This window comes from Gopherus flavomarginatus, chromosome 20 (assembly GCF_025201925.1).
Source record: "Gopherus flavomarginatus isolate rGopFla2 chromosome 20, rGopFla2.mat.asm, whole genome shotgun sequence".
Classification (NCBI taxonomy): domain Eukaryota; kingdom Metazoa; phylum Chordata; order Testudines; family Testudinidae; genus Gopherus; species Gopherus flavomarginatus.
Window position 1 is genome coordinate 21386932 of NC_066636.1, and position 25743 is coordinate 21412674.

Sequence of the window (25743 nt, forward strand, 5' to 3'; positions counted from 1 at the left end):
GTGTGGTTTGCTGTCCTCTACTGGGTAGAATCAGAAGGGCTTCACTGTGTGTCACAGGCCCTATACTGCTAAGAGCTAATGAAGATTCTCTTGTAGTTGAAGTGGCAGGGATCTGTGTGCTTGGAACAGAGGGGGCACATTTCAGGTCTGTCCCTGCAAACTTCTTAATGACCCCCATGGGGAGCAGCATTAGTGATAGCTTTGAAGGATTAAGTGTCAGTGACTGTGATACCGCCTCATCCTTTCCATTTCACAGATGGGAAACTGAGGCACAGAAAGGGGAAGAGAATTGCCCACAGTCAGATAGTGAGTTAGTCCCAGAATCCAGGAGTCCTGACTCTCAAGACCCCACTCTTCTCCCACTGGTGGGGACAGAACCCAGGAGTCCTGCTGCCTATTCTTCCTGCTCCAGCCACTAGATCTGCTTCGTTTATACTGGGGGTGCAGATATCAGAGGCTAGGGGAGAGAGAGGTCTCTATTCCCCACTAATGTAAAGGCTGTTTTGAAGGGGACTCAAATGCCAATGAGAGATGCAGTGGCAGCAGCTGCATTGTACAAGCTGCTCCACCCGACCTGCCCTGGCGAGACAGCCCCCCATTCCCTCCACACTACAGTGCTACTGAGAGTGGGGGTTCGGACAGTCTCTTTGCCCCTTTCTAGCGCTCTCCCCCTCCCCTCCTCACACATCCTATGGCCTGCATGGGGCAGGGAGGGGCAGTGGGGAAAAGAGGTAGACGTGGAGCCTGGTTTGTGGAGCCAGGCAGCAGATGAACCCCTGGGGCGTGGGAGTGCAAAACTACCCCCACCCCCAGGCTGTACCCCATGCCCAGGGTACCCCCAAGCTGTGCCCTGGGACTTTCCTGTCCAGGGGACCCCCCACAACTGTGCCCAGGAACCCCCTGTGTCCAGGGGAACTCCCCACCCCCCTGTGTCCAGGGAACCCCCCTGGGCAGTGCTCAGTGTCCATGGAACCCCTCCCCCCTCTGTGTCCAGCCCCCACCCCCCAGGACTACATCCCCCAGCCTGCCCCGCGGCGCAGCCACGTATCCCAGAACAGCTGGGGGAGAAGTGGAGGCGGCGGGAGATTCAAATCTCGATTCCCGAGCCGGGTGGAGCGGGATGGAGCCGGCGGCGGAATCCGGGCCGGCCCGGACGGGCTGTGAGTGAGACCGGGCAGGGGGGTTGCTGGGATGGACAGACAGACATTGGCGTGGGGCAGGGGAGGAGAGGGGGTAAGCAGCCAGGCTGATGGACGGGAGCAGTGGGGGGCTGCAGACAGGAAGGGGTGTGGTGGAAGGGGGCAGCCAGGCCGGTGGACAGACTGATGGACAGGAGCTGTGGGGGGTTGCTGGGATGGACAGACAGACAGACATTGGCGTGGGGCAGGGGAGGAGAGGGGGTAAGCAGCCAGGCTGATGGACGGGAGCAGTGGGGGGCTGCAGACAGGAAGGGGTGTGGTGGAAGGGGGCAGCCAGGCCGGTGGACAGACTGATGGACAGGAGCTGTGGGGAGTTGCTGGGATGGACAGACAGACATTGGCGTGGGGCAGGGGAGGAGAGGGGACAGGCAGCCAGGCTGATGGGCGGGAGCAGTGGGGGGCTGCAGACAGGAAGGGGTGTGGTGGAAGGGGGCAGCCAGGCCGGTGGACAGACTGATGGACAGGAGCTGTGGGGGGTTGCTGGGATGGACAGACAGACAGACATTGGCGTGGGGCAGGGGAGGAGAGGGGGTAAGCAGCCAGGCTGATGGACGGGAGCAGTGGGGGGCTGCAGACAGGAAGGGGTGTGGTGGAAGGGGGCAGCCAGGCTGGGGTACAGACTGATGGACAGGAGCTGTGGGGGGTTGCTGGGATGAACAGACAGACAGACATTGGCGTGGGGCAGGGGAGGAGAGGGGGTAAGCAGCCAGGCTGATGGGCGGGAGCAGTGGGGGGCTGCAGACAGGAAGGGGTGTGGTGGAAGGGGGCAGCCAGGCCGGTGGACAGACTGATGGACAGGAGCTGTGGGGAGTTGCTGGGATGGACAGACAGAAATTGGCGTGGGGCAGGGGAGGAGAGGGGACAGGCAGCCAGGCTGATGGGTGGGAGCAGTGGGGGGCTGCAGAAAGGAAGGAGTGTGGTGGAAGGGGGCAGCCAGGCCGGTGGACAGACTGATGGACAGGAGCTGTGGGGGGTTGCTGAGATGGACAGACAGACAGACATTGGCGTGGGGCGGAGGAGGAGAGGGGACAAGCAGCCAGGCTGATGGACAGCAGCGGTGGGAGGTTGCAGACAGAAAGGGGTGTGGTGGAAGGGGTGGACAGACAGACACCGGGGAGTGGCTGGTTGGTGCAGACAGGTGGGGGCGGACAAAGGGTTGAAGATGGGGTGGGGGAACCGATGGGTGTAGGGATATGTTGTCCTGACCCTGGGGTAGACAGGGGACAGGTCTGGGCGTGCAGGAGGGGGCAGGTGGGGTAGGGGCCAGTGACCTGACTGTAGATAGGGCACAGATAATTGGGGTGCTCAGGGACTGGTGCCAGATGGAGAGACAGATAGGTAGGCTGGGATCAGGCAGAGAGCTGGATTTGGGCCAGCCAGCCAGTGGTGTGTGGGCAGGGCTTGAGAGGGCCTAAACAGCATCCAGGATGGACAATCAAAGGAATCTGGCTGTGGGGGGAAGAGTGCTGGCCCTGAGATGAACGGACAGACAGAGTGATGGTTGCCAGTTAGGGCACAGTTTGTGGGTCTTGTTGGGTGATTCCTGTTTCTCCTTTAGAGTCAGGCGATGATCTAGTGGTCAGTTTGGAACCCACAGTCAACTCCTTCCTCTGCAACAGACCCCCTGTGTGACCTTGGGCAAGTCACTTTAGCTGCTCTGAGCCTTCGTTTTTCCCATCTGTAAAATGGGTACAATAGCACTCCATGGGGGTGATGGGAGAATAAGTATTGTGAGGTGCTTGAATACTATGGTAACGGGGCCAAAAGGAGAGGAGCGTAGGGGTAATATTTTGTGGGTAGGATGTCAGTGAGGGCAGAGCCCTTTCAGATAGTAGCCAATACGCAGCAGGAGACGGGAGGGAAGGGCTGGCAAGATTTCTCGGGAATATGGAAAAACCTTGATTTTAGAGAGTGTGTATGTGTCTGTTTTTGTCTCTGGGAAGCTTTGAACACACAAGGCGTGTGTGAGTGCAAAAAATACAAATCTGGCTGAAGACGTTTTAAATATGACCTATTGATTGAGTACAACAGGGACTTTTTAACCCAGCGTGCTCGCTCTCTCTCTTTTGGCTGGCCATGCAGTGAGGGAAGGGAAAACCAGATCTGTTTACATGTGAAAAAGAAAGTAGACAGCCAGAGCATAATAGCCGTTAGATGGAAGGGTTATTAAGTCATGTGATAGTCCATCCCCCCTCTAGTAATGTACAACTGTTCTCTTCAGTGTGTGCATTGCCTCAGCCAGCTTGTGTTTCATAACTGTAGATGAAGTCACTTCAGTTGGTGTTTTCCATGGTGGGAATAGAAGCTTATGGCTTTTAATTTCTGCTAACGCTCAACTAGTCAGGGCATGGCGCTGGGACAGAGTCTGCTGCTGTGGCCACCGAAACATAAAATTCTTACTGTTTTGGTATTAAAAAGTAATTTTGCATAAATCTAAGAGCTGAAATGGGAGAGTGCGGTTAGAAATACATATTTAAAAACTCAGATTTTTGGCAAATGCCTTTTGCTTATTGCAACTGACTGTTTTTAAAAAATGTCCTTCACCACTGATGCTGTGGTTCTGTCTTGCATTTCCTTCAGTGTGGACAGTGAGAAGAGATCGGTTGACTTCATTTTCCAGTTCTTGTGCATTAGCACAGTGGTGCAAAATATGTGCTGCAAACAACGCAGGAGATGTTGAGAGGCCATTGGCATTGGAAATCCTGGCAATATTTTTACCAAGTTTTCTGAAATCTTAATTGAAATATTTTAATTAATTAATTATTGTTTTAACAAAACCTAAACTCTTGTCCATGCTTGACCTGGTATCGTCTCTCTCGAATTGTCCAGATGAGCGTCTCACTGCTGATGAGATGGATGAGCAGAGGAGACAGAATGTCGCCTATCAATATCTCTGTCGCTTAGAGGAGGCGAAACGGTGAGTGAGCATTCCCATAGGAAGGATGACTGATTCATTAGAGGGGCCCTGTCGGGGTTATGTTGACCTACCTTAACTGTCTCCTGCATAACAGGTTTTGCCTTCTAAATCAAACACCAGTGTTGGGACTTCTGAAGTCACTCCTTTTCCCCCAATGTTGGCATGCATGGGCTGATCTGTGTTTCTTGACAAGTGGGTTGTGACCCCTAGGAGAGAGGAAAGGGACATGAAAGGCAATGGGGGTGGGGGAGTGGGGAGGAGTAACTGAAAACTGCTTACAATAAAGCAAAGAAAATCTTGCACACCCTGACCCTTCAAGGTTGTCTTCGCTGACAGTCTTTACACACACACACACACACACACACGGCTTATAGGGATCAGCAATACCGTTTTTTACTCTGGCTTTTATAGGAAATATAAAGGGGGTGGGGGGAATATGACACTTCTTTTTGCCTGTGAATAAAGGGTGGCCGGCCTGAAAAGCCAGAGGCAATGTTGTCAGACTACCAGCAAACAGTAAGTGGAAGCAAAGGGCTCCGAGCATGGGCTCGGGCACAAGTCGATTCCTGACTGCTGCATTTTCCACTTACCTTGGGCAGGCCAAGTCACCTCTGTGCCTTGCTGTCTCCTGTCTGTAAAATGCAGAAACCCAGGAGGAAAAAGCACTGTCTGAACAGATGCAAAATATTTTTTTCATCGTTACACATCTCAGTATCCTGAAGCCCAACCCGGTGGCTATGCTGTGTCTGGAATGCCCCGTAGGGTTGTGGGAGACCTGCATTTGATGTGGTAGCAGCGTACTGGTCTTGTAAAAACAACTGTCTCCCTAACCGGTTTTCCGTCTTTTGTTCCAGATGGATGGAGGCTTGTTTGAACGAGGAGCTGGCCTCCCCTATGGAGCTGGAGGAGAGCTTACGGAACGGGGTCATCCTTGCCAAGCTGGGACACTGCTTTGCACCAGACATCATCCCGCTGAAAAAGATTTATGACCGTGAGCAGATGCGCTACGAGGTAAAGGAGTCGGGTGAACTGATTTACTTGGGTTAGAGGGAGTGACTTTGAGATTGGGACTTTGGAGACCTGAGTTCCAGTCCTGCCTCGTTGTGTGGCTTTGGGCAAAGAACTTAATCTGCTGGCACCTCTCCAACTGGAGCTGACGGGAACTGCCATTGCTCAGCACTTGTGCAAACCAGATCCTCTCTGAAGGAAATGCTGGGAGTGAAACTGATGAGAGGCATGAATGAAACGGACCAGCCTATGTTCACTTAATAATCTGAATACCCCCCCCCAATTTAAATGGGGGTGTTGTGAGGTTTAATTAGTGCCTATCCAGCTCTATAAAGTGCTGGGTAGCATTATCAACCCATGTAGAGGGGGTATAGATCAGTAGAAGACTATTTTTCTTCAGATCAAGAGATTCCCTGGTTGAAACCTGTGTTGCCATCATAGATTTTTAGATGCTCAAATACTGTGGTGATAGGTGACAGAATAAAACCTTCCGAGCTCAGCTTTAGAAATGCTGGCCAGGTGGCTCAGCCGGATAGTCACATGTGGGGATGCAAGTGCCCACAGCTTGTCACTCTGCCTCCCTCGTTTAAGGTAGAAATTTACTCCTCTAAGAGGCCAGTGCAAACGCTAATGAGCCGCTTAAATCTTCAAAATGGGGCTTTAAAATCTTGAAGTCTGGGAGTTTCAAAAGCCTGCCATGCTGGCTTAACTCTGCACCGGTTCAATTCAGTGCTGATGAAAATCCCACCTTAAGCACTCTTTTCTGTAAAGGGGTGAATTTCAACCCATTTGTGCACAGAAGACTTTACACTGCCAGAGCGTTGTAAAAAGCTAGGTGGTGGGGCAGGGGGAGCTTGGTGTGAATGAGAATTAAGACCCCTAGTAGGTTTAACCTAAATCCACTCTGCTAGGTCCAATGACTTCTCTTAAACGCTCAATTTCTCTGAACACAGCAACATTTTAGCCACAGCATGGAACTGGCATGTGAGATGCTGCCTGTGCTGGATGTGTGACAGGTTGGTTATACGTGACCTAAAACGGGATTTATTTACTGTAGCAATTAATTTATTTGCTGACCCAACAGCATGTGGGTTCCATCCCACTTTTGTAAGCATCCCATCCCTGCTCCAAATTAAATTATTAAATCTCTGCACCTTATTCCAGGAAAAAAAGCTCCTTTTTAAAGGTTGTTGGTGATTCATTCTAGACTCTGAGGGCCGTTTGAAGTCCCCTTCTATTTCCAACATATCAAAGACTGTCTTGGATGAATGCAGCCCGTGTGTCTGTTTCTGATACATAATGTGATTGTGCATAAAACATAAGGAATCCAGCGCTGTAGGGGCCGATCCTGTTCCCACTGAAGTCAATGGGAAAATCTTTCTGGGTAGATGCTTTTGAATCCGTTCATATCCTCTTAGATTAGCTAACCCTGCTGCACGAATGAAGGCTCTTGTTTTGCAAAGAGTTAAGCACATGCTTAATTTGACTCCTGTGAGCCGAGTTACTCAGGTGTGTGAGTCTCTGGCCGATCTGGCCCTATATGAATGTTTGTAAAATTGTTTGAAAAGCAGAACATTTTTTAAAAAGAAAATGAAATTAACACGTTAGTCTCTGATCCTGCAATGCAACCGATCGGTTGATTTCAATGGGTTATTTACTGTACTTAAAGTTAAGTCCTTTTTGGGGATAGGGACTATTGTTATCTTCTTTTTGTTGTGTTTGTACAGTGCCTAGCACAATGGGTCCTTGGTTGAAGCTCCTATGTGCTACTGCAGTACGTACAAACAAGTCTGTGCAGGATTGGGGCCTTCGCTCGACTGATGTGATTCGGTGTGAATAAGAAATCCTTTTAATTCTAGGTGATGATACTGGTGTGTGCTGCGAGATCTGCCTGATTTCCTTGCGGGTCTCAAATGGCTCCTGTGCCAAATCTTTGCTGTGCTGTGTCTATGGAGAAGCTGGCGTTGCAGGAAGCTGGCATTGCATCAGCCTCTCCTGCGTCAGAGGTGGACGGATGGGTGATCTTTTTTGGGCGTGCTTCTGACAGAGCTCGCTCCAGACCCCGTCTGTGCAGAGCTGGCTGTCAGTCAGGGTCACCGCTCCATTGCTCATGGCCTGGGCTGGCTTAAATGGGTTTGGAAGAACAAGTTGTAGCTGGTGCATCTGGCTCAGTGTCCAGGACCAGCGGCATCGGAGGAAGGCGCAAGAAACACCCTCGTGGGCAACAATGGCATAACACACCCCAAAGGGAAGGGTCATTCTAACCCCATGTTTAATCTCTCCTCCTTTTTTTTTTTTCCCCAGGCAACTGGACTTCATTTTCGACACACAGATAATATCAACCACTGGCGCGAGGCCATGGCCCACCTGGGGTTTCCTACGGTAATGTATTAGCATCAGCATGTCCGGGCCAAAAGCAGAGCCCGGAAAAGATGAGACGTGCTCTCTGCTTTGATAAAAACACAGAGCCCCTTTGCGTAAGCGGGAGCCGCTCGAGTGACTTCATCCACCCGGGTGTATCATCAACACCTTGTGGAGTCAAAGGCAGCTGGTCAGGCTAATAAAATCTTCATTTGAAACCCTGTGGACGTGAAGGAACCTTCCTTTGTCTCCTGCACAACAGGGGCGTAAGACTTTCTAGGGCGCAGTCAGGTCTGCATGAGCGATCCCTTCTGCATCTGTGAGTTGCAGTGACCCGAGAGTGAAATTCGTGGAAGGAGGGGTCGTTAAGGGGTTGCTGCATTAACAGTAGAAGTCTAGATGGCTGTAAAATCCTGCCAGGTGCTCGACAGAGTGGTCTGTTGAATCACGTTCTCCCCATCGGACCATGTGGAAGCTGTTTCCAATGGAGGATCAGCATTGGCCCTCCGTGTCACAGAGACTGTAACGATAATCCCTAGCGCTTCTCAGCTTCAGGTCTTCAAAGCACTTTACATAGGAGATCGGTATCACTGTCACCATTTTACAGATGGGAAAACTGAGAGGCAGGTCAAGGTCACCCAGTAGGTCAGGGCAGAATGGGGAATCAAACCATTCTCCAGTCTCCAGCCCACGTCTAGCCCCTTGGCTATAGTGTGCTGCTAAATCATTAAAGCTAATTGGCACTTACATGGGTGCTGTCTGTATTGCCAACAGATCTTTCATCCGGAGACAACAGACATCTACGACAAGAAGAACATGCCACGGGTGGTCTATTGCATTCATGCTCTGAGGTAAGTGAGAAACCCAGGATGTAACGCGTAAATGGGTTGCGTATCTCTGGGATAATAGGTAGGACCCTACCAAATTCATGGTCCATTTTGATCAATTTCATGCTCATGGGATTTTAAAAATTGTAAATTTCATGATTTCAGCTATTTAAATTTGAAATTTCACGGTATTCTAATTGTAGGGGTCCTGACCCAAAAAGGAATTGTTGGAAGGGAGGGGGGTTGCCAGGTTACTGTGTGTGTGTGTGTGTGTGTGTGTGTGTGTGGGGCGGGGGGTGTTGGGGAGGGAGGGTTGCGGTACTGCTACCCTTACTTCTGCCGCCCGCAGCAGCACAGAAGTAAGGGTGGCCTGGCATGGTATGGTATTGTCACTCTTCTGCGCTGTTGCTGGCGGATCGCTGCCTTCAGAGCTGAGCGTCTGGCCACCAGCCACCGCTCTCTGGCCACCCAGCTCTGAAGGCAATGCAGAAATAAATATGGCAATACTGCGGCTCCCCTAAAATAACCTTACAATCCCCTCTGCGACTCCCTTATGGGTCAGAACTCCCAATTTGAGAAACGCTGGTCTCCCCCATGAAATCTGTATAGTATAGGGTAAAAGCACACACAAGACCAGATTTCGCGATCCGTGATGTGTTTTTCATGGCTGTGGATTTGGTAGGGCCTAGTTAGAGGATCTGAAGAGTTTTTTGCCTGTAGATTTTAATCAATGATACTTGCACCATCTGGTGGCCATTCTATGTTTATCTCCTGAGGCCAGTAATTCTCAGATTTGGGTCCTGATCCTTAAACTCTCATGCACATGTTTAACTCCATGTCTGATAGACGACTCCCACACGTGTCAAGTGACGGCGTGCGCGCGCGTGTGTGTGTGTGTGTCTGTGTGTCTGTGGGATCTGCGTGACTGGATTTAGGTATCCAATTCTATGCTTACGTCCCCTGTTTGTTTGTTTTTGTAAAATTTGTTCCCCAAAGGTATTTTGCTGCAGCTCCCATTGGCTGCAGGTGGGGGTGCTCAGTGCCTCTGACAATCTGTTCACTTTCTCTAGGTGCCCAGTCTTAGGTACCCAAGTTTGAAAATATTAGGCCTAGATTTTAAAACGCACACAAAGAGGCCTGCCACAGACTCTAAATGCTGTGACAAAATGTTGTTATAAATCCATGCAAAATATGGGGCATGGAGGGGTGCCCCATGCCCGTAAAGCCACTGGGTCTGGGCTGTTTCAGAGCAGAGGGCTGGATTGATCCCAAAGCTGAGGGGAGAACACCCTGACAGCGTCCCCCTCCCTTTTAAGCCAAGGGGGGTTCTGACTGAACACATGTGACTAGTAGAGGGAGGGGGAAATGGGATCCAGTTTTATTTAGCACTTCCAAGGTCAAAGCAACTACCTCAGTCTCTCTGGAAGGCAGCAGACAGCTAGTCTGGGTCACAGAGTGTTGGTGTCTATGCTTTACAAAGGGGTATCATCCCTGTTTTACAGATGGGGAAACTGAGGCCCGGGAAGGGATGCGACTTGCCTGAGGTCATACAGCAAGCCAGTCACAGACCTGGCATTGCAGAACTGTGATCTCCCAGTTCTGTGTTCTAATGACCAGACCACAGAGCTTATTGGGTCATCTACTATATGGATTAAAAACCCTGGAGTGTGTGTGTTACTGTGTGTCAGGAAAAAACTGGATTGTTAAATTCATCCATGAAGTGTGTTTGTTTTAAATTTTTCAGTTTATACTTGTTTAAGCTGGGGCTGGCTCCACAGATCCAGGATTTATACGGGAAAGTGAACTTTACAGGTATGGGATGGTAAAGGACAAATCTGGGCTAGTTCTTGGGGGTTTCCTGGTTAACTCTAGCTGATCTGTATTTACTGCTTATATCTCTGGAATTGTTCTGCAGAGGGGATGCTTCAGCAGGCTTTTTATTTATAAGCAGCTTTATTTAAGCTCAGATAGAAAATTGGCTTTTTTTTGTATCTCAGTAGCTAACTAAAGAGATCAGTAGCCCACTGTGCCAGGTGCTGTACGTACACATGTTAAGAGACCGTTCCTGCCCTGAACTATCTAAATAGACATGATAGGCAAAGTGTGGGAGAGAAAATAGAAGCCTAGGGAGGGTGAAGTGTCTTGCCCAAGGTCACAGGGTAGATCAGTGGCAAAGGTGGGAATAAAATCCAGGTGTCCTGACTCCAAGCCTGCCCACTGGACTACACTGTCTCATTTGGGAGACTGGCTTCCTGTATGTACCCAGTTCAGCCCTGTTGACATTAGAGACAGAAACACATCCTGCTGCTGGCTCCCTTAGCTCTGCTAACTTTTCCCTTTTGGGACACTGAATGTCTCTTTACCGTATGGCCCTGATTCTGCACTGGATCCCTGTGCACATGTACAGCTCCAGCGAAGCCTGTGGCACCGCACAGGGGCTCCTGGTATGGATTAAATTGGCTGACGTCCATTGACGTCACCTGCCGTTTAGGGTGGGGTTCAGCTCTGTACAGTGCCTGGCATCCCTGGGGCCTGTTCTTGTTTGGGGCTTCTGCTTGCCATCCTCATGGTACACAGAAATGTCAGAAGGAGTCTGGTGCCGGGCCCGGCCCAAGCGGGCGTGTATTCGCTGACTGGGCTTGCTCTGTTCCAGAGGAGGAAATTAACAACATGAAGCGGGAGCTGGAGAAATACGGCCTCCAGATGCCAGCCTTCAGCAAGATCGGCGGGATTCTCGCCAGCGAGCTCTCCGTGGATGAAGCGGCAGGTGATTTTACTCCCTAGGATAACGCGTGAGGGTGGTTTTTCCTGCAGCGGCGCTTGTCTGAGTCCCTCCCTGGGGTCTTTTGGCTTAATCCAGCTCTGTAACCCTGAATGTGTTTGGCCTCTTTATGGGGCAGGCTCATGTTGGTCTAGCCATCAGTAGACCAACCAATGGATCACCACCTTCAGTGGCTGTGGCCTAATGGTTAGCGAACCACAGGGCTAATGGTTGTCAAGGGAGAGTTAGGTGCATGCTGCTTAGACCCCTGACTCCAGGAGAGTGGATCCCGCCTGTGGATCACAACCTTGCCTCCAGTCCAGGAGAGGGGTGGGACCTGTCAGCATCTCCCATTAGCTACCTTAGGCACCTCCTTGCCTAGCGCGCTGGCTTGTGTAGATCCCGGTCCCAGGTGCCCCTCTCTTCCCCTGCATTGTATAGAGAGCAACCATCTAACCCAGGGTTTGTGGATTCTGGTGACTGTTTTTTCAAGCCCCCTAAAAGCCAGGACTTGCAGCACTGTGTTGCTGTGTAGATGCGGGGCACAGATAAATGGAAAGTCTCAAATCCTGTCGCTCCAGTCTCTGACCACACGATGCTCTTCTGTCTCTCTCTTGCCGCGCCTGGTCTAGTCCATGCCGCCGTCCTCGCCATCAACGAAGCCGTGGAGAGGGGGGTGGTGGAGCAGACCATGGTGGCCCTGCACAATCCCAGCGCCATGCTGCTCAACTTGCGAGAGAATCTCGCTGCCGTCTACCAGGAGATGTTGTTCCAGGTGAAGATGGAGAAAGCTGGCAATGCCAGGAACCGGGTAAGGGCAGAGCACTCAGTGAAAGGAGGAACTCCGTTACCTGGTGGTAGTGGTAGGTTCTTATCCTAAATGTGGCCCACAGCGGTGTGAAGTGCATCATGATTTGGGGAGGCTCCTTGCACTTTGACACCTAAAGTTCAGGGCTCGAGTCGTCTTCAAAATGGATCGAGGGCAAACGCAGGGTGGATTTCTCTGCAGCCAGGAAAGGAAGTGGGCCAGATCCTCCAGGAGGGCTGGCCTAAAGCTGGCTGACCTGGCCACAGGAGGAACGTTGGGTGGGCAGAACTGGTGGATATGGGGGTGCGTTTGGAGAAAAGGGGTGTGCATCTAGGTGAAGATGTGCAATGATGGGTGACTTTTCCCTCTTCAGTACCTGCAGGAGAGCCCAGAAAGCGAGGATATTTACGACCGGTGTCTGACTCAGGCTGAAATACAAGGGAACATCAACAAAGTCAACGGTGAGCAAAACAACGTGTTCCCCCGCACCCCGAGAGCTGCTGGAGTAGATATGCTGCTTATTGAGCACGTCCCTTTGGCGTGGGAGGTCTGCCCAACACTAACTAGCTCTCCCAAAAGGCTTTGTTTCATGTGAGACCCAGGCTGGGTTCTTCAGAGCAGAGGCCATGCCCCCACTAGTTGTTTTCAGAGTCCTGGTCAGGAGCAATAGGCAGGGAATCCCTCCCTCCCCATTATGGGGCAAAGGGTTTCATTTCAGGAGCACCCTGAGGTTCTCCACATGGTTCCTTCATTGACTTCCCCTGGCACAAAGGGAATCCCTGAAGCAGGTAACCTGGGTAAACTCCTTTATAAGAGCTTGTCTACACAGGGAATCGCTAGGCCTGATTGACTGCTGGGGCGGAGATGCTCCTATTCCAGGATGAGTGCCTTTTATTGTATAAATAATAATATATGGAGATATACCTCTCTCATAGAACTGGAAGGTACCTTGAAAGGTCATTGAATCCGGTCACTAGTAGGACCAAGTACTGATTTTTGCCCCTAAATGGTCCCCTCAGGGATTGACCTCACAACCTGGGTTTAGCAGACCAATGCTCAAACCACTGAGCTGTCCCTCCTGCTCCTATGCGGCTTCTGTGTAGACACTGAATTAGTTTAATTCCATTTTGGAAGTGGATTAATCAGGAATAGCTAATCCACCTTAAATTTACAACCTTATTCCGGATTGTCTTTCATGTGTAGATAAGCCCTAATGCATTGCCCCTGTGTGGGTGGCTGGTAGCGGGTATCGAATCCCAGACCTCTGGATTTTTGAAGCACAAGCCTCTAATGCATGAGCAGCTCTGTTGGCCGAAGCTGGAACAGGCTCATGTTGGTCTAGTCATCAATAGAGGTCAAGAGTGCCACCATCAGTGGTGTGGCCTAGTGGTTAGCATTCTAAACTGGGATGCCTTAGACCTGGGTTCTATTCTCTGCTCAGCCACCACACTGCTGGGTGACCTTGGAGAAGGCACTCTCCCCCACAACCTCCTCGTGCCTCAGTTTCCCCATTTGTACAATGGGGATCAAGATACTGCCCTGCTTGGCGAAGAGCTTTGAGCTCTCCCGATAAGAGCGCTTTTTAACTTTCGTTGCGGGTATGCTAGAAAATCAAAGCTTGTGGGTCATCAGTAGGGGGCAGAGAGTCGCTCCATCAGCTGGCAGCAGTAGCAGGCTCTTCTCTGCGAGCCAGTTGCTATAAGGGGACAGGATGGAGCTAGTATATTGCGCACACACATCAACCAGCCCTTTCAAAACGAGTTCCTCGACAAAGGACCAATCACGGAACAGCTGACGTTCCAAGCCAGCCGGCTGGGTAAGTGAAGCCCAATCCTGTGCTCTGCCTAAGCCGATCCCCTGCCCTTTTAAATCCTCCTTCACCAAATGACGTTGACTCCAGGGCTCCTTGATACCAAGTGCCCCAGGCTAGTGGCTCTCTAGCGGTGTCTCCATGCCTCTCTTCTAGTGCACGGAGCGCTGGAATATGTGGACGATGCTCTGGAGAGGCAGGACCCTACGGCTCTGTGCCGGGCCCTGCAGGATCCCGTCCTGGCCCTGCGCGGTGTGCAGCGGGAAAACGCAGCCTGGTACTTGGATCAGCTGAGTACCGATCGGGAGCAGAAAGCGCTGGTAAGGCCCAGCAGGGGAAGGAGCCTGCATACTGGAGCGGGGAGGAAAACTACGTAGACAGAAACCAGGTGATGCTGTGGGATCGGGCCCTAGCAGTCCAGACACCCTGTGCTGGGTCGGGTCTGGATCAAGTGAAAGCCCCAGGCTCTAAAGGTTTCCTGTGACACATGGACGTTCAGGAAGCCCTGCAGCCGGTCTGCATGTGAGCAACTTCCCTTGGAGGGATGGTGGGCGTGGCCCTGGGAGGGGAGCAGGCTGGCTGGGTGGGTCTCCCTGGTGTGCAACCTCCTGCTGCTTTCCTCCTTGCAGGAGCTGGGCTACGTGGACCTGCTGGAGCAGGAGGAGGTGCAGGCGGGGGTCTACGCAGCCAATGAGAGAGGAGATCAGGAACACGCCAGTAAGTCATGCCAAGTCCCCCATGCAGCGAAGGGGGCTGGTAATGACCTGGGGGCAGCCAGGGTCGCTATGAATCTGAGGCCAAATCCAGGCTTCTCAGCCTCTTCCTGATGCAGCTGGGCCTTGCTCCACTTCCTAGTGACCCACGCCGCAAACCCCCCGTAACTGGCACCTTGGTTGGCCGCCATACCGGAGAGGCCAATGAATCGTTGAGAGACGCCTGCCCCGCAGGGACTCCCTGTCTCTGTTCACTTGCTGTGTTTGCTCCCTCTCATGTGTCGGAAATGCTAACGCATTAGTGCCCCAGCCGCAGAGGGTCTGAACATCATGCTTGGCATCTGGCTATGCCCAGGCTGCTATGGGGTGGGGTGTGTGCCAGTTGGTAGGCAGAGAGGTAGCTTGCATCACCTCTGGGAACTGCTGGGGCTTGGGCCATCCTTAACTTCTGTCCCTGCTTGGGGGGCACTTTGCCTGGTCCAATGGATCCATCCTGCCCCTGCCCTGCAATGCCACACTGTTGCCAAGGCATCAAAGAGCCGCTAGGGCCAGTCTCGTGCCTGGGCAGAGGGCATCACGCCTGCCCTGAGTCCCCTGTGCAGCTCAAAATGCACGTGGTACGGAAGAGTTAACGCCCTGTCAGCACGGGGCATGTGGCATCTGGGTTGCAAAGCAGATTTCAGGCAGCCTGGGCCCCAGATCTCCGCCATCAGATGCCTCCGTCGTCCCAAAGTCAACACCCCACGATTATCGCCGCTGAATGGACCTGGGCAGAGCAATTCCTCAGTAGCCCAGATCCGGGGCTCCAGGAGACCCGTGTCTTCGCCGGCGGGATCGCAGCAGTGCTGCCCCTAACCTGGCTCCCGTCTGTACAAGCAGCGTTCTGACTCGAGTTCAGCCGGCTATAGACTCCAGCTGCCGGGGTGGGGTGAAGCTGGCGCTCGCCACGCAGCGGAGATGCAGTCGCTCCGTGCCGCTGGAGTGTTCTTTTTTTGCAGCGTGGCGGCTCCCGCTCAAGTGGCGTGAACTCGATTTGAGGGCTGCCTTAAGACAAACCCTGAGTTCCGCCCCCCGCAGTTAATTTGCCTCGTTTTTTGTCCCGCGGGCGCGCAGTGAGGCGGGCCGTGAGCCGCATCAACGCTTCGATCCGCCGGGGGGAGGCGATGGAGACAGTGCGAGAATTGATGAGCCCCGAGGCCCAGCTGCCCAAGGCGTTTCCCTTCGCCGCCCAGCTGTACCAGCACGAGCTGTCCCTGCTACAGCAACACCATCCGCAGGTGAGGAGAGGGCAGCATCTCCGGGATCGGGGAAAGGAGGAGCGGTGACAGAGGCTATTGGACAGTCGGCTCTTTGCTGCCATCCTGGGGACCACCTTCACAATGGGGGAATCGCTATGGCTCATTGGCCTGGTGCTAAAAGCCCTGGCCTGGTGCTAAAAGCCCTGGACTGGTGCTCTGGAGATCTGGGAACAATCTCTGCCATAGACAGCATGGGACAAGTCTCTCTGTGCCTCAGTTTCCTCTGCTGTAAATGGATTCACATTGGGTGCTGTAGGAATTGGGGGGGCAGAAAAGGATCATCGTTGTGTGTGTCAATTCCCCCTCCCGCCCCCATTTCTGCAGGGTGAGTTGGGGCAGGAGGAACTGTACGTTGCAGTGGAAATGCTCTCGGCTGTGGCGCTGATCGACCGGGCACTGGAAGCTGGGGACGTCTATGGATTCTGGAGTAGCCTGGTCAGCCCTGCCCTGGGTCTGTCTGATATTGAGGATGCAAACGCACAGCGGTAATTGGGTGGATTTCAGTGGGAATGATGCCCCGTATACCGATTCCAGTGGATTGAATTGGCCGTAAATGAGTTAAAAGGCTTTGTAGCATTTAAAAATGGCAGAGCCAGGCCCCTGACAGTTGTGAAGTGGGTCGAGCTGGGTGGGGAGGTTTCTGAGGCTGTGAAACAGGATCTGCAGGAACCCACGACCTGAAGGGTTAAACTCTGTCCGTAACTTGGTTCTGTTACCAGATGTCATCTGGGGCTGACTGCAGATCTCCCCAGCAGCCTGCAGGAGCCACCTCTTGGACCCAGCTTCTTGCTGGTCAGGTGGCAAGAGAGGGATCTGTTGCTGGAGGAGAAAACAATGTTGGTCTTATGTTAAGAAAGTTAGCGGTGAATTTGTGTATGGAAGTCAGGACTCCTGGGTTCTATTCCTGCCTGTGGCAGGAGGGGTGGTAGTCTGGGTGGCCAAAGCTGGGACTAAGAATCAGAACTGCTGGGTTCCAGTCTGAGCTATGTTATTGGCTCAACTCGTGACCTTCACGGCTCTGTGCCTCAGTTTCCCCATTTTGGAAACCAAGAGACTGCCTCCTGCGGCGAGGTGTTTTGACATTTTCTGACAGCATTTTTCAGACCCTTGGATGCTGGACCTTTCAGTCCTGTGCTAAGCACTGGCTCTGTCTTTCCCCTTTCAGCTATTTTGACGACTTGTTGAAACTGAAGCGCTGGTCTGGGAAAGCTGGGGCTGCGTTCCTGAGCTGGAACGACATCCAGGCCTGTGTGAACAGCGCCAACTTGGCAGTGCAAGACGAAAACGACAGTAAGTGGCTTTTATACCTGAGCGTTGGGCTCCGTGAGCTGTATTGGACTCTGAATCACCAGCTGTCTTTGTTCTTCCTGGCACAGAGATCCTCGCCATCAGACTGATCAACGAGGCGCTGGCGCAGGACGACCCAGAGAAGACGCTCACTGCTCTGCTGCTGCCCTCTGCCAGGTTCTCTGCCGTGACGCTCCCAGGAGCGAGGCGTTACCACGATGTGCTGACCGCTGCACTAAAGCAGAAAGCCCAGGTAGGACCATTGGCGTTGCGCCGCCTAGAGCAGCTGGCTGGGGAAGGGGCGGAAAGTCTGTTGCTTGAGACACATTAAAACCAGCGTGTGGCAGAGAACGATTCAGCTTGATAGACATGAGGGACGGAGGAGAACTGTCATTCCAAGGCTGGGTTAAGGATTCACACTCCTGGCAGTGGCCTTTTTGCCCTGGGTTAGAAGCCCAAATCCACCATGCAACATAGGGAATTTCTGCCTTTTTTCTTTCCAGGCTCTTGCCTGCATCTTGCTCCACTTGGTTCCAAAAGGTCCCGTTGCATTTTCCAGAAGAGCCCTGGGGGCCTTTAAGCCAAATTCCTCCCACTCTGTTAAATGCTGTTTCTGCCAGCCGCCCCTTCCCCAGAGGTGGCTGCATCTCCGTGACGGAAGCACCGCCTCTGCGTGTGTTCTGTAAAGATTCCCCAGCTCATCACCTTTTGCCTCCCGTCTTCTAGGTGACCGGAGATGATGGAGCAGCTCTCTGGTGGGAGGAGATCCAGCAAGGGGTTTCCAAGGCCAATCAGGACACCGAGGCAGCCAGGAGACGTAAGGGCTCGGAAGCGAACGTGGAGCAGGTTCAAGCTGGAGCTGCAGCCCGGCCCTCTTCCGTTATTCCCCTGCGTGCCAAGAAATGCAGGATGGGGAGAGACTCTCTAGCCCGGTGGTTCTTATCTGTCCACCCTCCCTGACTCTCCAGGGCTTGTGAGATACTCTTCTCTGGGGTCTCAAGGTGCCGGCCCCCGGGATCAGGGTAGGCCCTGCGAGATGAGCTGGGCTCGGGAGTGCTGGGATGCTGACCCATAAGCCGCAGCAGTGAACACCGCTGAATGCTGTGCCAGTGGCGATCCCTCCGAGACGGCCGGCTTCTCCCCGATCCTCCAATTGCAATCTGACTTGGAGAGCCCCTAGGAACCTGTACTCTGTACCATCTGGAATCCACATTCCCCGGGGATGTAAAGCGTTAATCCCCTTCTCCAAAGCTTCAGGCAATCGGCTGCTAACTACTCGCTGGGATTGGCTGGTGCGAAGGTGAACTGGGCTGCTGATGGAGCAGGAACTCGGCTGTTTGGAAGCTTGGAGGCCACTGTCCGTGGTCACTTCCTTCCACTCAGGCCTGGACCACGCTGGGCTCGCTGGGGGTGTGTGGATGAATGGACCCTCTTCCTTTTCTAATCTTTTCCTTCCCTGTCTCTTCCCACAGTGGCTCTCGGCATTGCTGCCATCAACCAGGCCATAAAAGAAGGAAAGCCGGCTCAGACGGCGCGTGTGCTGCGTAACCCGGACGTTTCCCTGCGCGGCATCGTGGCAGAATGTGCAGGGGCCTACCAGGCACAGCTTGCCGCCCTCCTGGCTGCCAAGAGACAAGCAGGTAAAAGGCCCCGGACTCCTCTGACCTTGAAAACGATGGGGGCGGGGGCTGAATCGCCAGCTAGTAGCATTGGTTAGCCTCCAACATCCAGAGCTCTTTGGGGCAGGGAGCATTCTGTGTCTGTACAGCACCTAGCGCCGCAGGCCCTGGTCCATGACTGGGACCCCGAGGGGCTACCGCAATCTCGATTAGTAACCCCCCATTTCCACGCACCCCACAGGAAAGATGTGGCCGACCCTAAAGCTCTGACTGCCACAAGCCAAGAGGGGAAGACTGAGTGGTCTTGCTAGCTGCCCTGGTTTGTAGGCTCCCCCTGAAGTTCTGGTACCAGCTGCTGTCGGACACAGGATCCTGGGCTAGCTGGATCATTGGGCTGACCCAGTATAATCAGTTGTGGGGACGTCCACCAGGGAAGGCTGAACGAGAGGGATGGCCTAGTGGTTGGGGGCCCTGGCCTGGGATTTGGGAGACCCAGCTTTGCCACCAGTTCTGGGCGAGTCTCTCTGCACCTCCGCTCCTGTAGGACAAATGCACTAGACACAGCTGTGCTCAGATCCTACGTTGATGGAAGGGCTGCATAAGCGCTATATTTAGAGGCGATGAGAGACCATGGGCATCGGTCGTGCAGAGCCATAAGCTACAAACCTGTGTGTGTGGTGCAGAGGGAGCTAGCAGAGAGGTTGTGTGGTGCAGTCACACAGCCGGGACAGGAAGACAGAGGTTAGATGGTATTTGGTATCAAGCTGTTCATGGAGGAGGAGGATGGGTGACGGCGAGGGGAGAAATAGGACAAGCCAGGTGTCAAAACGAGAGAGGGGGCTAGCAGATAGTTGCTATAGGAAGGGCATCAGATGCGAGGGAGAAGGCTCTTGCTCTGGATGTATGTGGGGAGTGCAGGGAGTTGAAAGCCGAACTCTGAATCTGGGGACAGGGCTATAGAGAGCTGCCTAAATGTTCCACCAGCTGAGCCTTGGTTTCAAAACCTGATTGGAGGCCACTGAAATCCATTTTGCTGCTGGATTGGTTTAACCCTATGGTTGCCTGTCCTCTTGCCGTGTGTGTGTGTGTGGGGGGGGGGGGCTCTATTAACGCTCTCCTTCCGCGAATTCTGTCCCAACGGCAACGCTCAGGAAACGCCAACCACAACTGGGTCAGACACCAGCTGAAAGACGGCAGCGTGTATTACTTCAGCCTGCAGAACTTCGAAGGCAGCTGGGAGCGGCCGCATGACTGTGTCCTTAACTCCACCCACCTCAGCTGGGAGGAAATCCAGGTGAGGGGCAGTCGCTAGGGGCCGTGATCAAAGCCCTTGTGGCTGGAGGAGTGCTGAAGAGTCTGGCTTGCAGCTACTGGGCCCTGGATGTTGATACGTGAGGCGTCTAGGCTAACACGCTATGTGGTAAATGCTTTGGCTGCATCCATGGTTCTAGCCCGTTATTCCACTGGGACATGTCAGAGTGCTTCAGAGATGTTACTAACAAAGCCATTAGTTCTCCAGCCCTCTTGTTCTGTCCAGAGGCTTGCAAGAGAGATTGGGTCATACCACTGGAAGCAACAATCCCAGCTCTTAAACATCCAGCTCATGGGAGTTGCCAGACTGGATGAGACCTGGGGTCCATCTAGCCCAGTGACCTATCTCCAGCAGCGATGCCAGCTGCTTCAGAGAAAGGTGCAAGAATCCCGCTGTTACAAGATAATCTGCCCTAGGGAGATGTTTCCTCCTGACCCTGTTAGAGATTCTCGTGCCCTGAAGCATGAGGGTTTCTAGTGCTTCCAAAAGCCGAGGGATATTTTTATGCACTTTCCAGCTGTAGGATTATCCAATCCTGTCACTGAATCCTGCTAGCATTCAGACGCCCGGGTTACGCAAACGTGACTTATGCAAAACTTGAATTTTGCATAAGTCGGGGAGGGTCTGTATGTACTTTTGGATGTAACGCACTGGCAAAGTGTAGTTCTGTCTCCCTCTATTGGCTGAACTGATTAAGAAGCTTATGAGTCTGTCCCTACCTCTGAGCTGATTGGATCTGGTCCTTCAGCTCAAAACAGCAGCGGATTGTGCTTTTCAGGTCCAGATGGCCTGGGTTCAACCCTAGCTGACCCCTCTGGGGGTGTTCCTTTCTCATTGGTGGATGGTGTACGTGTGTCTGACGCATACAAAGTCCTTCTTGAACTGATCTGTGTCTACTATCTCTGCAGTCGACTATCACAGGAGTGACTGCGGCCCACGATCGGGAACGCCTCTGGGAATCCAATGCAGGATTCGTCGTGAGGCTGCAGGCCCGCATGAGGGGCTACCTTGTCCGCCAGGAATTCGTGGCCCGCAGACATCTGTTGCAGGAGCAGTTACCAGCTGTTATCAAAATTCAAGTGAGGAGCACTGCCAGACTGCCGAGCCGATCACACGCTGATGGGCACGACATCATTTATATAGCGCTGGGTCTTCAGGGTGTTGTACAGGCATCCTGACCGCTTCCTGTATTACCCCCTATTTACAGAGAAGAGAACACCTTTTATTATTCATCCTGTCTATTATGGTAGGGCCTCGGGACCGGACAAGAACGGGGGACCTGTGCGCTAGGTGCTGTACAGGGTGCTAACCAGGCCCTGCCTCCAAAGAGCTTACCACCTGAGAAGACACACCCAGGGGAGGGGGAAGGGTGGAACGTACAAGCAGAATCAACAATGCAGTGGCCACAGTTAAAGCCTGTATTTTTTCCATAGCCGCCGCCGCCTCTCTTTGGGGGCTTGCAGCTTGGGTTTTCGGAAGGGGTGCCAGCCCTGGTTTCATAGGCTCTGTTGAAGACTAACTGAGGCAGGGTGAGCTGAAGAGTAGGGGTTGTTGAGAGTATTCTGTGCTCTCCCTAGGAAAGTTTGTGCTGCCAGCGGCTGGCAGAGGTGTGAGGATTTCCTCCTGTGGGCACGGACCAGGCCTTCCCACGCTGGAAGCTGGTGCCTTGGATCACCCCAGAAATGTCATGCTGTACTTGATTGGTGTGTGTGATTGATTTATTTCTCTTGGGGTATCCAGTCATGCTGGAGAGGATACAGACAGCGCAGAGATTACCTGCAAAGATTACGGTACTTGCAGAAAACCAGAGATGCTGTGATAAAGGTACTGAAGCCTTGTCTGCTTCTGTAATCCCACCCCCTCCAACCACGCCCTGCTCCTCTGTTTTCTAGTAGCAACAACATCCTATTTGCGGCTATTTTCCCCATCTAGATATGGGAATCCCTGTGGAGGTGCAGCCACCTCTGGGGTGGAATGTAGCAGCTGTTTCACAGCAACAAGAATACATTCTTCACTTCTGTCCTAAGTCATTGCATTTAGTTGCAGGGGGAGACTTAGGGAGGCAGGACATAGCTTCCCAAACTGGATGTTGACCCCAGGTGGGTGACACCCAAAATTCTTGCAGAGAGCGCTACAATTGCCAAGAATCTTGGCATTATCTGTGATCAGAAAAGACACCCATGGGAGCCCAGCACCCCCTAGTGCTGTGTAGATGGAATAAGGGAGCCTAAGTGAAATGGATCAGATAGTTGTCTTGGAGAAGACCCTCCAAGGCTTCCTGTGTCCAGTTAAAATGGCCAAATCCGTGTCTCCTCTTCTGTTCCCTCCTCTCAGATCCAGGCATACGTGAGGATGTGGCGAGCTCGTAAAAGGTACCGGGAACGACTGCGCTACTTCAGGAAGAACGTGAGTGGCTGATCCGTGAGCGCAAGTGAAAATATAACCCCAGAGGCTATGAAAAGAGCCTCTTGCAAATGGGCTGAGGGTACGCCCACCCCTGAAGTGGGAGAGAGAGGCGTGATCCCCCAGCTCAAGGAGACGTACTTGAGCTAATGTGCGCTTAAAAATAGACCACGGCGCGGTGGGCGGGCCAGCCATCCTGAGCGCGCACCTATCAGAGATGCTAGGTATGTGCTCAGGATGCCTCGCCCATACTACTGGCTACGTGCTATTTTTAGCAAGTGAGTTTGCTGAGAGCTGGCAGGAGTATGTTACATCCCCACCTCGAAGTGTAAACATACTCTGAGAGTCCTTAGACCCTCTTCTTCCTCTGCCTGAGGGACACACTCAGATCCTCTTGTATCTTGTGCTGGAGCAAAGAGGAGCCCTCTTAAAGTGAATCAGCAAAATAACAATGTGGCGTTCCAGCTTGGTACTTGGGGATGAGGGAGGAGCTTTGTGTTTCTAGGTCGGGGGCTCGAATTTTCCCCTAGATTGCAAGATTTCTATGTAAGTATGCATCTGAAATGTACAAATCTGCAGGAAAGGGACCTGATGAAGAGGAAGGGGTGGGGACTTGTTGTGGACGTTTGGACCTGATTTGTCAGTGCCTAGTGATCTTGGGTGCCAGATGAGAGCCACCTCAAGAAGGCTGATTTTTTTCAGACAGGACTGAGTGCATTGTTTTGAGAATGGTGTCGGAATTGCGAGCTGTATGTGTGTGTTTAGTTGTGTGGTTCATCATTCCAGGCCCTACTTGCAGACTAGGGGGTTCTTGAGTAAGTGTTCAATCAGAAGAGCTGGTAAAGAACCAGTTTAAAGCAAGGTGGGGTGAGTGGTGCTTTGCTGCCTTAGGGAGCAGTCTGTTTTTTCTCTCTCTCTGTTTTTGGGTTCTTGTGTGTTTATCGTTCTGAATTCTAAGAAATAAAGTTGTGACATTGCAACCTCCTAGCTAAAGGATTTAGGTTTTTAATCTAACTTCTGTGTATGTAAACATCACACCGAGCACTCTCCTTCTGCAAATCAAACCCCTTTAAAACCTCTCAGGTGTGGCACCCAAGGTCGCTAATCCCTTTTGAAAGTTTGGGGTAAAGAGGTGTGGGGTAGGGAAGTCTGTTGCCTGCAAAAATTGAGAAGCTGAGTGTCTGGAGTTCATTTAGCCTGTTGCCAAATGTAGCAACTCCTGAAGAAAGCAACAGCTGGTAAGACCCAAGGTAAAATTTTCAAAAGCATCTAAGTGACTGTGGCTCCTAAGTCCTGTTGACTTAGATGCTTTTGGAAATTTTACCCTAAGCACTCTGCAAACATATAAACCCTTGCAAATGCCCTGTGAGCCAGGAAGAGAATAACCCACTTCACAAATGAAGGGGAAATTGAGGCAGAGGGCGGGTCAGTGAATTGCTCAAAGCACACAACCTCACATCTAGGAATAGAACCCAGGAGTCCTGACTCCCTGCCCCATGCTCAGACCATTTTCCCAGGTATCTGGCTAGGAGTTCACTGTCTAGAAGGATCCCAGTGAGTACGCGCCCTCTGCCTGACACCTCGGCTAATCAGTTTGCTAGTTGCATGGCTGGTGTGTGTGTGTGTGTGTGTGTGTGTGTGTATTTCTCTCTTTTTACATTTGCTGCCTGCTATAGGGATGCTTTAGGAAACATCCCTCTTCCTCTTTGTTTGTTTGTCTTGGCAGATTAATGCTGTAATTAAAATCCAGGCTTTTGTGAGAGCTAACAAGGCCCGTGGGGATTACAGGATGTTGGGTAAGTGCCTGTCTGTCTAGTGTGTGTTTTTGTTTTTTAAATACAGATGTGGCTTTAATTAATTGCAAGGATGTTGCCTTCTCATTACCATTCCTACACTTCGGGTATGGGCTGAAGCCCCCTTTGCAGTCCCTGTAGCCTGGTGCTGTGCAGAGACCATGCCAGCCCCTGGTGTAAAATAGAGCAGCCTCTGGGCTACTCTAACTTCAGGCCGTGTTTCCTAAGGGAGCCTGGAGTCAACAAATAGCCACATAGCACCATGCTCTGGCTTCACCTCCTATCCATGCCTATGCTGAGAGCAGGTGCAGAGCCCTTGCACTAGCTCCATGCCAGCTGCGGAGGCCCCGGTGCAGGGGGCATTCTTGGTTCTCATTTGCACCCACTTTTTAAGGCCCCTTTATGCTGGCCGTGAACGTGACAAGCCCTCGGTAGCTATTTAACCGCGTTCAAGGGAGATTTCCCTCTCTCCCCTGCCAGTCCACGCCAGGGACCCACCACTGAGCATCGTCCGGCGTTTCGTCCACCTGCTGGAGCAGAGCCAGCACGACTTCTGGGAGGAGTCAGAGCTGCTGAAGCTGCGGGAGGAGGTGGTGAAGAGGATCCGCTCCAACCAGCAGCTGGAGAGCGACCTCAACCTTATGGACATCAAGATCGGGCTTCTGGTTAAGAACAGGATCACGCTGCAGGTCTGGGGGTCATGGGGCAGCGAGGGGAGCTCAGCTCTCACATGGCTTTTTCTCCACTAATCCTACTTTCCCATTCAGGGGCCAGGCTCTGCTCTCTGTTACACCAATGTGATTCTGGAGTCGCTCCCCTGGACTGGACTAAAATGGGGGTTCCTAAATCCCCTAGGCTCCTTTTTATGTGCCTCTGGAAAACCTCCTCCCATATACAGCTCTGGTGTAGGCATGGAGCTATGCCTGCTTATCCCAGAACTGAGTTTGTCCCTTCATGCTTATCTCAGTTCAGGGCAACTGAACCTGTATTTCTGCTCTGTAATCGACCAAGGGCACCCAGCTTTCCAGTTGTCCCGTCAGGTGGAGATCTGGCGCTATGCACTAAGTCACGCTGCCTGCTGTTGAGGTCGGCAGCACCTTGCTGATTTACACTAGGCCTGTTGGGGAACAGGGAGCCTGCCAACTGAATGCAGAGCGAGCCAGGCCTCAGCCATGCATATGGAGCTGGTGGGTGTGGTTTTATGAGGGGTGAATTTCTCTGTGGTGTGTAAATGGCAAAACTGCGTGACTCCCAAGGCCCAAAGGGGTAGAAATTTCCCAGAGGATTTAGGAGCACAATTCCCATTGCAAATCCAATGAGACCTGTGCTCCCGAGTCACTCGGTCTCAACTATGTCAATGGGGTGGATGCTCCTAAATCACCTAGGTTCTCCTGCTACCCTCCCCCTTATCTGCTCGCCTGCCCCATGACAGGAGGTGGTTTCCCACTGCAAGAAGCTGACGAGAAAGAACAAAGAGCAGCTGTCGAACCTGATGGCCATCGACAAGCAGAAGGGGCTAAAGTCGCTGAGCAAGGAGAAGCGCCAGAAGCTGGAGGCCTATCAGCACCTCTTCTACCTGCTGCAGGTGAGCTGGCTGCTGGGTTTGGGGAGGCCACTTTGTTACTGG

At 52.5% G+C, this 25743-nt stretch overlaps 1 protein-coding gene across 1 annotated transcript in view; it reads left to right on the forward strand.

The window, feature by feature from the left end:
* Nucleotides 1–1070: 1070 nt before the first annotated feature.
* Nucleotides 1071–25743, forward strand: part of IQGAP3 (IQ motif containing GTPase activating protein 3) — a 39669-nt gene continuing 14996 nt past the window's right edge. The window contains exons 1-24 of the mRNA XM_050930487.1: nt 1071–1160; nt 4029–4116; nt 4971–5127; nt 7429–7506; nt 8260–8336; nt 10057–10124; nt 10966–11079; nt 11706–11884; nt 12255–12342; nt 13848–14011; nt 14321–14408; nt 15518–15681; nt 16027–16187; nt 16868–16992; nt 17079–17242; nt 17716–17806; nt 18462–18629; nt 19760–19902; nt 20829–20999; nt 21661–21744; nt 22255–22326; nt 24050–24119; nt 24597–24805; nt 25549–25701. Coding sequence (XP_050786444.1) covers nt 1121–1160; nt 4029–4116; nt 4971–5127; nt 7429–7506; nt 8260–8336; nt 10057–10124; nt 10966–11079; nt 11706–11884; nt 12255–12342; nt 13848–14011; nt 14321–14408; nt 15518–15681; nt 16027–16187; nt 16868–16992; nt 17079–17242; nt 17716–17806; nt 18462–18629; nt 19760–19902; nt 20829–20999; nt 21661–21744; nt 22255–22326; nt 24050–24119; nt 24597–24805; nt 25549–25701 — 2916 coding nt within the window. The 5' untranslated portion in view covers nt 1071–1120. The remainder of the gene's footprint in view (nt 1161–4028; nt 4117–4970; nt 5128–7428; nt 7507–8259; nt 8337–10056; nt 10125–10965; nt 11080–11705; nt 11885–12254; nt 12343–13847; nt 14012–14320; nt 14409–15517; nt 15682–16026; nt 16188–16867; nt 16993–17078; nt 17243–17715; nt 17807–18461; nt 18630–19759; nt 19903–20828; nt 21000–21660; nt 21745–22254; nt 22327–24049; nt 24120–24596; nt 24806–25548; nt 25702–25743) is intronic.